This window comes from Pipistrellus kuhlii, unplaced genomic scaffold (genome assembly GCF_014108245.1).
Source record: "Pipistrellus kuhlii isolate mPipKuh1 unplaced genomic scaffold, mPipKuh1.p scaffold_m20_p_6, whole genome shotgun sequence".
In the NCBI taxonomy this organism is placed as follows: domain Eukaryota; kingdom Metazoa; phylum Chordata; class Mammalia; order Chiroptera; family Vespertilionidae; genus Pipistrellus; species Pipistrellus kuhlii.
In genome coordinates, this window is record NW_023425562.1 from 22,024,241 (window position 1) to 22,036,081 (window position 11,841).

General features: G+C 47.3%; 1 protein-coding gene across 1 annotated transcript; it reads right to left on the reverse strand.

The window, feature by feature from the left end:
* Positions 1 to 1,149: 1,149 nt before the first annotated feature.
* WFDC3 (WAP four-disulfide core domain 3) lies at positions 1,150 to 9,285 on the reverse strand. The gene is made up of 4 exons (XM_036419693.1): positions 9,141 to 9,285; positions 3,322 to 3,453; positions 1,981 to 2,153; positions 1,150 to 1,365 (listed from the first exon to the last, which is right to left on the reverse strand). Exons 1-3 carry the CDS (start codon positions 9,217 to 9,219, stop codon positions 1,981 to 1,983), a joined length of 384 nt encoding a protein of 127 aa, XP_036275586.1. The 5' UTR covers positions 9,220 to 9,285; the 3' UTR covers positions 1,150 to 1,365.
* Positions 9,286 to 11,841: the final 2,556 nt, after the last annotated feature.

Sequence of the window (11,841 nt, forward strand, 5' to 3'; positions counted from 1 at the left end):
GAGTTGACTTGTTAAATTAGCTCTTTTCATGGAATTCTAGCAAAATAATACATGTGATGACATAAAACATCTCAAAGATACAAAAAAATGATCCATTTTATATACATAAAAATGTAATTTTTAAAAATTATCTTGGTTCTGCCCTACCCAGTTTGTCCTGGTGGATAGAGTGTTGGCCTGTGCACTGAAGGGTCCCAGATTTGATTCTGGTCAAGGGCATATGCCCGGTTTGTGGTCAACTAACCAATGGTTCTCACTCATCATTGGCGTTTCTATCTCTCTCTCCCTTTGTCTCTGAAATTAATTTTAAAATATTTTTAATTATCTTGGTTCCAATAACCTAAAAACATTTCCTTTCTACAGTAATGCTACCTGAAGGAACAAATGGCCTGCCTTGGAGCAAAGATTGTGCCCCCAAGATAGCAGGTCCAAGTGACTATAATACACTGGCCCCTCAGCCCACTTCCATCCCCAACCAGTATTCTCTGATAAAGAACTACTCCTGAAGTTTAAGAGTGATATCTATGGCAACTCACCAAGTTTTATCTTCCCATCTCTCCACCAGCCACACCCAACTAGCACTCATTTTCAGTGTTCTCAGAAAGAATGAATCACCTCTCCTTCCCAAATAGTCCTATAATCTCACAGCCATACTCAGACCCCTAGCTCTCTTTCCTCATGTTACTCCTCAAACAGCACAGACAAGCCCATCTGCTGTGGCTCAGGGGTTGAGCATCTATCTATGAACCCAAAGGTCATACTTTGATTCCCATTCTGGGCACAATCCACATTGTGGGCTCGATCCCCAGTGTGGGGCTTGCAGGAGGCAGCCGATCAATTATTCTCTCTCATCCTTAATGTTCCCTTCTCCCCCGCCTCCTTCTCTCCCTCCCTGTTTCTCTCTGAAATCGATAAGAATCTTTTTTTAAAAGTACAGACAAGCCAAAACCGGTTTGGCTCAGTGGTAGAGCGTCGGTCTGCAAACTAAGGGGTCCCGGGTTCGATTCCAGTCAGGGGCATGTACGTTGGTTGGGGGCACATGCCCGGTAGGTTGATGTTTCTCTCTCATCGACATTTCTAGCTCTCTCTCTCCCTTCCTCTGTAAAAAATCAAGAAAATATTTATTTTTTTAAAGTACAGACAAGAGGGTCAGCACCAGCCTTTATTGGGGACAAGAAGCACCATACCCCCATTCCCCAACCCCAGGCTGTTTCTTATGCTCAGGCAGCAGGAACAGAAGCAGGTAATGACGCCCCTGAGTGCATCATGAGCCCAGGACAGCACCTCTCCCGGCTTCCAGGACAAGCCCCTTGGAGTCACCAGAGAAGCTCAGGACAAATCAGAACGGCTAGGGCACCGGGGTCTCTGCAAGAAGAAGTAATGTCAAGTCACAGCTGTGCCCTCCAGGCTCCAGGTCCCAGGTGTTTCCTGGCCACTGGAGAGAGAGAAGCTTGGCATTAATTGCTCTCGGGAATCTTAATTGGACACAATCTAGTCCAAACTGGCATTGAAGACTCTTATCATTCAGATGTCAACTTTACCTCTCCTGTTATAACGACAGCCTGCCTGTTCCTTTGCCCACTCTCACCTCCCACCTCCACCCCGACTCCCCAAGCTTGTCACATACATTTCACCCTCTGTGCCTTTGCTAGCGATCACCAGACCCTCTGTCCAGCATGTTCTCTGGGCTGTCCTCCCTTTATCACATTCTCCCTCGCCTTTAGGGCCCACGTCAAATCCTCCTGCTAACAGGAAGACCTTCCAAGGAGCCCCACCCACCCTGAAAGCCTATACGCCCATTCCGTCTATGCAAGGGGTCTGTGGTATATGATCTGGAACGTATGATCTTGCTCTCCAACTAGACTCTCCAGGGCAGAAACTTGGTCTTGGCCTTCTGAAGTCCCAACCCAGCATCTAAGCCAGTGCCTCACACACAACAGTTTATGTCCATTGTTTTTGAGGATGTTGGGCTATACTCACCTAATTCATGGTCTTGTTAGGGTCCATGGCCAGTTCGGGCTTCAGAACCGGTGGGAAACAGAAGTGCCCGCAGCCTGACTTGCAGCACTTTCCCCCGGCTGGACAGTCCTCGTCCGCGAAGCATTCGACTATGCACAGGCCCACCAAAACCTCAGGACAATCACCAGCCCGTCCTGTGGGGAAGCAGGCACAGGTAGAGACAGGGCGCTCAGCTCCACTGACTCCGAGTTCCATCTGGAACTCAGACATGGGGGCTCCCAGCAAATCCATCCCAGAACCAAAGATCTGGCTGGGAAGCCTTGAGCTGGAGGATCTAAGAAGATCCAAGAGAGCAGTTGGACCAACAGTGTTCAAATAGGGTCCCACAGGGAGCTTCCTCGAGGAAGCTGGGGGGCTGACACTTCCGTGGGGTTGGGGGTGGGGCTGGGCAGAGTGGGGAAGGAGCAAGGCTCCCAGATCACTGGCCTCCCAGCTGCTAGGGCTCCACAGGGTCACTAGGCTTCTCCGCCACCCTAGACCATGTTTGTGCTTTGTGTTCATCCAACCTGACTCTAATCCACTCATTTGTCTACCTTCCCTGATGGGCTATATGCTACATGAGGACCAGAGTCTGTCCCCAAGCCCTGACCCTTGCCTGGGAATGTAAATGCTGTCTAAAGACAACATCTGGGCTGGTGCTTCTGAAATGGAGTTCCACAGTGCCGGGCACAACTGGAGCACTCAAAATATATGTTTGTTTAAAGCATAGACTGAAGAAACAAAGAAATCATATCAGGAATGCTTTTATCTGTTGCATTTATCTCCCTTCCAGGGAAGATTTCAGGAGGTGGGGAAGCTTTGTGCAAAGAATTCGGTCAGAAAATCATGATCTGGGGCAATGCCCTCATTTTATAGGTAAAGAAACTGGCTCAAAAAGAGGGGTTGGTTTGCCCCAGGTCACAGGGAAATCATCAGCAGAAGCAAGACCAGAAGCCACGCTGCTTGGCTCCCAGCCTAGGGATTTGTCCTGCTACCCCACCTGCCTTCCCCTAATTATTTTTTTTTATTACTTTTTTTTTTCTTTTTGTGGGTTTGAGGTTTATATTTTCTTTTTTTATTATTATTTTCTTCTTTACTGATGAAGGTATTGCATATGTGTTCCCTAGTTATTAATGCCAACAAGGACCACTGGCCATAGGAGGAGGGGTTGCCTTGGGTTGAGGGGCCCAGGAGGACAGGAAGGAGGAGAACTCTGATTCTGCCCAGGAAGAAAACAGCAAGAAGGCCAGAGATGACTCCCTCCCAAACTGACTCTGAGACTCAAGGAGCACTCAGGGAGCCCTTCCCCCAAAGTCCACATACCTCCTTCAATGTCTCCTCGGCAGGTGTACCCACAGCCCGTGCTGCAGCACTTATGCCCCTGAGGACAGGAGTAGTCTCCATCGCACAGCTTGTTGCATGGAAGGGGGTCGGGAGGACATTCACCGCCAACCTCTGCCGTAGAATCAGAGCAGTGGGCCTCAGAGGACTTTCCTGCTATTTTTTCTGTGACTCTTGAGTACAAAATACTAGTCCATTTTCTATGTTGTCCCATATGTACGTTAATACAGATGTATGTTTAAAATGGACATACCCGGGGGCATTCATGCACATGTGATGCTGACACTTCATATTCTATGTCTCCTTTTCTTAATGCAGGCCACCAACGACTGAATTCATTTCAAGACTTGCCATTTGAAAAACACTGTTGAGGTCTCACCCACTTTCTGACGGTGGTGGACATCGACACTGGTGACCCCAATGAGCCCCGCCTCCTGAGATGCCTGCCCTTGTACAGCCCCTCTCCCACATTGTCTCTGGGCTCCGCCATGTGACTTGCTTTGACCAACAGGACATCAGCAGGTGTGACTGGTGTGAGCAGAGGCTGGATATACAGTTACATAGTGAGGTTGTCCTCTTAGAACACTCCCTCCTGGAAGCCAACAGCTGCGCTCTGTAGCAGCTTGAGGAGATGCCCCATTAGAGAGAACCTGGCTGAAGAGAGGATCCTGGGCACCTCAGCCACAGTCGGGCTCCCCACTGAACCCCAGACACATACGGCCATATAAGTGATCTCAGCTACATACACCATGTGTTGTAAGAGCTGCCCACCTAACCCACGCTGAGTTTGGGGGTGGTATGCATGCAGCAATAGATAACTGAAACTCTGGTTAAGGGATCCCCAGGTTTGTTCTGAGAGGCAATGAGGCCAGCCAGCTAAAATGACTTGCTCCCCCATAGTCCCCTGTAACTAGGGGTGGCCACAAGTTGAGACGTAGCTGGGCCAACTTTTGCTCCCCTGATATAGAGACGACACCTTTCAAACTGCCCCTCACTTCAGCCTTCTTCCAGTGCAAAGACTGACCCAGCACAGGGTGGTACCACAGCCTTCCTTTACCCAGGAGGCAACTAGGATAAGGCGGAATCCAGGGTCGCCAAGAGAAAGAAACTGTTTCATCCTTGCTGGCGTCACAGAGATGCCACCCCACCCCTCCCTCACACCTACTCCAGGGCTTCTCCTTATGCAAGAACAATGAGCCCCCTTGCCAAAACTGGTCTGGCTCAGTGGATAGACTGAAAGGTCCCAGGTTCGATTCTGGTCAAGGGCATGTATCATGGTTGTGGGCACATCCCCAGTAGGAAGTGTGCAACGTTTCTCTCTCATCGATGTTTCTAGCTCTCTATCCCTCTCCCTTCCTCTCTGTAAAAAAATCAATAAAATATATTTAAAAAAAAAAAAAAAAAGAACCATGAGCCCCTGTTCAGTAAACTTTCTGCCATGGACAGACACACGCAGTGCTCCTGAACTGTCTCTTCACCGTCCCTGTGAAAAGAATGGAACTCAGAGAGAAGAAGGGGTTTGCCCAGACTGCAGAGTGAGTCAGCAGCAAAGCAGGACTAAACTCAGCCTCTCCGCTCGCTAGGAAGCACTCTTTCTGCTACACCACCCTTATGGCATGCAGACACCCCTCGGGGTCCTCGAGAGCAGGCACACCCGGAGAGGTCACATCCCAACCAAATCACCTCACTGTGACTCATTCACCTCAGTGTTCACTTCAAGATTTCTAAATGGAAAAAAGTGCAGGCTATTAAAGGCTTTGGAGAAAGCCAAGGCAGGACTGGCTCGGTGCCTCTGAGTAAGAGCATGTAACATATTTGCATACGGCTGGCTCCAGGAAGTCTGCCATGATGGAAAAAGCAAGTGTTGGCCTCCAGCGAGAACACACTGTAGCTAAACAATCAAGATATAATCACCCTGCCCCCTAGGGTTTTCCTGCACAGCTCCTGTTTCAGATATTCTGTGCCACTATCCGATCACATCAAAACCACATGTCCCGATTTTCATTTCAGAAATAAGGTCATTATAACCACCAGATGCCTCCTCAAACCTACCCCCCTGCTTGACAAACATTAGATCTGGTTAACAAAGAACAATGCCTTTGGACCCGAGGTGAAATCTCCTTGGTGGAAAACCACCAGCAACATAAACTTCTCATAAGCCCTAGAAAGTGGTGCCTAGAGCAGCACCCTCCCCAGATTTCACGATTTTGCCGAGCGCAGCCCTGAAGTGACCAGTGTCAGGAGCACTCTGCTACTGGAAGGGAATAGAGGTTTGGTCTCTATGCTGGTCCTGGGGATGAGGGGGGCTGCTGGCAGAAAAGTGAAATCTTGCCAAAACCGGTTTGGCTCAATGGATAGAGCGTCGGCTTGGGGACTGAAGGGTCCTGGGTTTGATTCCGGTTAAGGGCATGTACCCTTGGTTGCGGGCATATCCCCAGTAGGGGGTGTGCAAGAGGCAGCTGATCGATGACTCTCTCATCGATGTTTCTAACTCTCTATCTCTCTCCCTTCCTTTCTGTACAAAATCAATAAAATATATTTTTAAAAAAAAAAGGAAAAGAAAAGTGAAATCTCAAGATATCCTAAGCCAACAAGGGCCCTGGGAGCTCTGAAGCCTATTCCTCTTCTCTTGCAAATAAACATCCAGGAAAGGAGGGGGCTTGACCTGAGATCAAAGAGGGCAGAATTGGGTCCCAAAACCACATGGCCTTGGTGCCCTTTGAACCACATCACTATGATCCCCTACTCCACAAGGATCACCCCAAAACAAACCAGCAAGCGCTGGGACTCACTCAGCCCAGTTCTGCCCAGAGAGAATGCCTGGTAGCAGATGGCTGTAGGAGTTAGGAAAACAGAAACAAACCAGTGTGTCGGTAGCCCCTGAGACCATCCTAGGTTTGGTGATTCACTAGGGCAAACAGGATTCAGCATATAAACATGCTCATGGCTCTGATTTATTAAGTCTATAATCTCAAACCGTGACAAAGACATGGAGGAAAATTAAAGGGCGCTGAGAGATAGAATAACCGGGAACTCACTTTAGATGGGATACAGTGGCCAGCTCCAAACACTGGGCAGATTGTACCAGGCCCTACAAGCTGGCAGTGAGGGACCCGCCTGAGACAGATTCCCAGGCTCTGGTTCCAGGACTGGACCTCAAGAGTCCTGGCAAGGAGTACAACCCTCTATTCTCTCTTATGGGCAGGCTGCCCAAGAGAGCTGCCTATGGCAGGCACAGACAACTCCACTGGGCATGGGGAAGGGGCCTGCCACCTTCGGAGGTCTGTCTGGAAGGAAAGAGGTTGTCACGTGGAGTGGAGTGGCTGGGCCTCAGAGAAGATGTGATCAGGGGAGAGAAAATCACCCTGGTTCCTGATGAATGGACTAATTAGAAACTGCACCCCGACGGGTTTGCCTTAAGAAGCAAATAGAAGAGAGCTCATGGGTAGTGAAGGCCAAACACTGTACATACGGTGAATCATTACAACAACCTGCGAGGTTTATTCTTTCCATTTTGCGGCGAAGGGAACTGAGGCTCAGAGAAGCAGAAGAGACTCGGCCAGGGACCCACTGGCCAGTGACTGGTGAGCCTCGCACTTGAACCCAGACCTCTGACAACCAAAATCTATGCTTTTTCAGTGTAATAAGCTACCCCATGTACTCATATGAGAGAAGGTTCCAGTTCCTTTAGAAAACATAATGGAAAGCATAATGTAAAATCCTATTGGAGACAGCAAAGAAGATAATAAAGTAATCTGAGTATTAACTTATCAAAAAAAACTTTAAAACTAGAAAACACCTTGAAATACACCAAATATACTTAGAAAATGGGAAGTCATAAAGATATCATGTAAGATCTGCCCTAGCCAGTTTGGCTCAGCAGAAAGAGCGGCAGCTTAGGAACTGAAGAGTTCCAGGTTCAATTCCAGCCAAGAGTATGTATCTAGGTTGCAGACTTGATCCCCAGCCATGGTTGGGGCATATGCGAAGGCAACCAATTGATGTGTCTCTTTCACATCAAGGTTTTCCTCTCTGTCTCTCTCTCCCTTTCATTCTCTCTAAAAACCAATGGAAAAATATCTTTGGGTAAGGATTTAAAAAAAAAAAAAAAAAAAAGTCAGATCTCCCTAAGTTAAGTTATACATCTAAAACCTCTCCAATAAAAGTAGCCTCAATCTTTAGAAGGGAGGAAGTGGGGAATAGACCATGTGATAATAAAACGTATTTGGAAGCTCAGGCAAACAAAAGTAGCCATGACCATCTGAAATAAAGGGACATGAGAAGGGGATACCCATGGGAGACACACCATCCATTTCTAATCCGTTTTGGGGCCGCTCAGGGAATGAGGAGAAGCTGAGAAAGAGAGCACACAGTTTTCCCACTTCTACTTCCAAATTCTCTCCGTTTGTCACCTTTCTCCATCCCCACTGCCATCTCCCTAGTCCAACTGCATCCTGTCCACACCACTCTCTCCCTCCCTGTCTCAACCATTCCAGCTTTCTTTCAGTTTCTAAGATGTGGCAAGCTCCTTCTCAGCTTAAAGACTTCTGCGCTTGCTTCTCTCGTTCGTCACACCCTTGACCTGGCTAACTTCAGCTCCAGGTCTCAGGTTAAATGTCACTGCCTCAGACAGGCCTCCCTTGACCATCTAATCTAAAGTGAGTTCCAGGTTATTCTATATCTCTTTGCCCCCTTTAATGTTCCTCCATATCCTTGTCAGAGTTTGAGGTTACAGGCTTATTTCATGTTTGTCTGTTAAGCCTCTTTCTCCCCACTAGTCTATGATCGCCACGAAGGCAGGGACTGGATCTGCTTTGTTCACCACAGTTTACCCAGAACCCATCGCTGGATCCGACATAGAGTAAACCCTCAATAAATATATACAGAAATAATGTGTAAATGGAGAATTAGTTCATGGGTACCCATAAGAGTTTGAAAGAAGACATCTCTTTCAAACACCTCTTAACCAGAACCAGAATAAAATAGGGCCTATTTCCAACAGGAGACAGCAATCCTATGTGTGGACAGGGGGGACATGGAGTCTCAGAAGCAAGTGGGGGTGGAGGGGTGCTGCTTTGTATAGGTAGCAAGATTCTTTTTGCTGCCTCTTTGCAGATTCTCCAGCTAAGAATTTTATAGAGAAGACTGCAACTGATAACAGGAATTGGAAATTATCCAACCGCATTCAAATCTTCCCACAAATATAGATATGCCAACATTTCCCTTCCGGAGCCTCTTCTGCCTGCCGAGGCCATATCCCACAAACCACCATGGCTTGGGTAACCTCCCTACATCTTCTCTTAGAAAAGATCTCAAGATATAGGAGGCACTTTATTGTTTTTCAGAGTAAAGGAAAACCAACAACGAGATGGCATGTGCATATCTGAGAAAGAAACGAGGAGGCCAAGCAGAGCCTGCAAGGATCCCACAGGTTGAGAACCACTGCTGTAGAGTCTAAGACCATCGGAAAACACAGATATTTACATTATGATTCATTAACAGTAGCAAAATTACAGTTATGAAGTAGCAACAAAAATAATTTGGTTGGGGGTCACCACAACATGAGGAACTGTATTAAAGGGTCACGGCATTAGAAAGGTTGAGAACCACTGCTCTAGGAGAAAGCCTGAGAGGGTGGAGAAAGCCTGGGAAACCTGCCCTTGTTGTCCCAAGAACCTCTGCACCCAGTCCCGTCCTACCGAGATGGCCATCTCCGCCAATGAGGCCCTCACTCTGGGAGGAGGCAGGGGACGACTTCTCTGGTCACTTTCTGTTCCTGCTAGCCAGGGATGATGACTCACCAGGCTCTTCTGCAGCCACCCAGGACGGCAGGGACCCAAGAGCAAGAAGGGCCTTCAGGAGGAAGAGGGAGCTCAACATGATGATGCTGCTGAAGATGCCGAGAGCTGAGATGAGAGCTCAGGTCCGGCCAGAGGTGTTCACCTTGCCCAGCCTAAATCCAGCCCCAAAGTTTGCCCTTTTATAATAGTCACCACGGACGGCCTCCTCTGACAGGAAGAAAAATGATTGGTTGCTGGCGTGTGGGAAAATTCCTGGCACTACGAAAGGACACAGCGTGGTGATTAAGCTCTATAATGCACAATACGCAATAGCCCTGAACAATGATGACAAACCTGAAAAATTGGAGGGAAGGCCCTGGATCGAGGATCAGAGCGAGCCCTAATGGGCCTTGGAAGGACACAATGACAAGACTTAATAAGAAAATGACCAAAGTTAATAAAACACACTGTGGCTCCTGTTCATCCTAGCAACCTAGAAAACAGATACTCAAAAAGCTGCAAAGGCTGAAACCAGTTTGGCTCAGTGGGTAGAGCGTCAGCCTGCGGACTGAAAGGTCCCAGGTTCGATTCCGGTCAAGGGCATATACGTTGGGTGTGGGCACATCCCCAGTGGGGGTGTGCAAGAGGCAGCTGATCAATGTCTCTCTCTCATTGATGTTTCTAACTCTCTATCCCTCTCTCTTCCTCTCTGTAAAAAAATCAATAAAATATATTTATTAAAAAAAAAAAAAGCTGCAAAGACCTATCTTTGAGTCTGCTCAGAACTAATTTAAATGCACCAAAGCCTATATCTTGGTCCCTGTGGCCCACACAGGCCATCCTAGGACTGTAGGAAGGCTAGTTGACAGAACCACAAAGAATAGTTGTTATGATTCAAGTAAATCTAGACCATATAAACTTTTATTTGTCTCTTCTTGCTCTATTTCTTTTTTTAAAATATATATTTTTTACTTATTTCAGAGAAGAAGGGAGAGGGAGAGAAAGATAGAATCCTCAATGATGAGCCGAAACCGGTTTGGCTCAGTGGATAGAGCGTTGGTCTGTGGACCGAAAGGTCCCAGGTTCGATTCTGTCAAGGGCATGTGCATTGGTTGCGGGCACATCCCCAGCAAGGGGTGTGCAGGAGGCTGCTGGTTGATGTTTCTCTCTCATCGATGTTTCTAGCTCTCTATCCCTCTTCCTTCCTCTCTGTGGAAAATCAATAAAATATATATATTTTTTTAAAAAGAAACCTCAATGATGAGAGGGAATCATTGATCGGCTGCCTCCAGCATGCCCCCCACTGGGGATCGAGCCTGCAAACCAGGCATGTATCCATGACTAGCATCAAACCCAGGACCCTTCAGTCCATAGGCTGATGCTCTATCCACTGAGCTAAATCAGCTAGGGGCTTTATTTATTTTTATTTATCTAACTGCTTATGACTTTGGTCAACCATGATACCTAATAGTGTCCAGTGTCACTGCTTAGCCCAGTGAAGTTAAAGGGCAGGGAACATCCAAGACTCAAGATAAAATCCTCTTAACAGTGCCAAAGAGCTCAGTGTCAGGAAGTTGCCTTGTTTTTGTTTTGTGGTGTGTGTGTGTGTGTGTGTGTATGTGTGTGTCTTTTGCCTTTTTGTTTTAAGGCTGATATTGGAGCATAGAGCTGTTATGTGCTTTATATAGATTATTTTAATCCTCATGATCATCTTGCAGAGGTAAAGTATCTCAGAGAGGCTGAGGAAAATTGCCCAAGATCCTAAAGCTACTATGTGGTAGCTGCTAGAATTTAATTAATGACAGCATTGCTTGAGGGTTTACTTGTGCTACAGTTCTAAGTGCTTTATATTAATTAACTCACTTAATCCTCACTGCAACCTATCAGTTTGTTACTATTATCCCCATGCTACAGATGAAGAAACTGAAAAGGTACAGAAAGAAACATGGGTCACACAGCTAATAAATGGTAAAACAAAGATAGGCAGGCCAATTTCGTAGTTCTTAATCACCCCTCCATACTGGATTTCAACTCAGATCTTCCTAACTGCAAATCCCACGCAGACAGGGCACATACCCAGGCTTTGGGTCCAATCCCTGCTCAGACTGCCTGTGGGAGAGAGTCTACCAATGTTCTTTTTCTCTCTCTCAAAAAGCAATAAAATAAACACACACTTTCTACTCCCCTGTGTTGTGACCTGGAAAACGTAACTTTCTCTACCACTCATAGATCAATTCTATTCAGGGCCTCCTTACAGCTAAGGCAGAGTTAAGGGGTGCTCTAGGGAACTCTATGGCTGTTAAACCCCTGCATCCCCCGCCCATCCCAGAATCAGAGTCTGGGGAGACAAGTCCAGCTCCCTGGGGCTGGAGTTAGAATCCACAGTTCAAGTCCCAGCCTTTATTCTGATATCTTCAGACTCAGAGGCAGCTCCTGGGGTGGGAGCCTGTTAAGACCCAGTGGATGTCCAGCCAGCATGGCTCACTGGTTGAGGGTAGACCTATGAACCAGGAGGTCAGGTTGAGGGCTGGATCCCCAGTGTAGGGCATGCAGGAGGCAGCCAATCAATGATTCTCATCATTGATATTTCTAACTCCCTCCCTCTCCCTTCCTCTTTGAAATTAATAAAAATATATTATTAAAGAAAAAAAAGACCCGGTGCGGTGCGTGAGTGGTAGGGATGGCCTGGGCCTCCTATAGTGGGGGTTCCGTGTCCACTCCA

Bases quoted from the DNA above. Each gene is read 5' to 3' on its own strand.
- WFDC3 (XM_036419693.1), bottom strand. From the start codon at position 9,219: ATGTTGAGCTCCCTCTTCCTCCTGAAGGCCCTTCTTGCTCTTGGGTCC. The intron at 3,454-9,140 runs GTGAGTCATCAT...ATTCTACGGCAG, and splicing joins GGTGGCTGCAGAAGAGCCTG to AGGTTGGCGGTGAATGTCCT. The intron at 2,154-3,321 runs GTATGTGGACTT...GCTTCCCCACAG, and splicing joins CCGAGGAGACATTGAAGGAG to GACGGGCTGGTGATTGTCCT.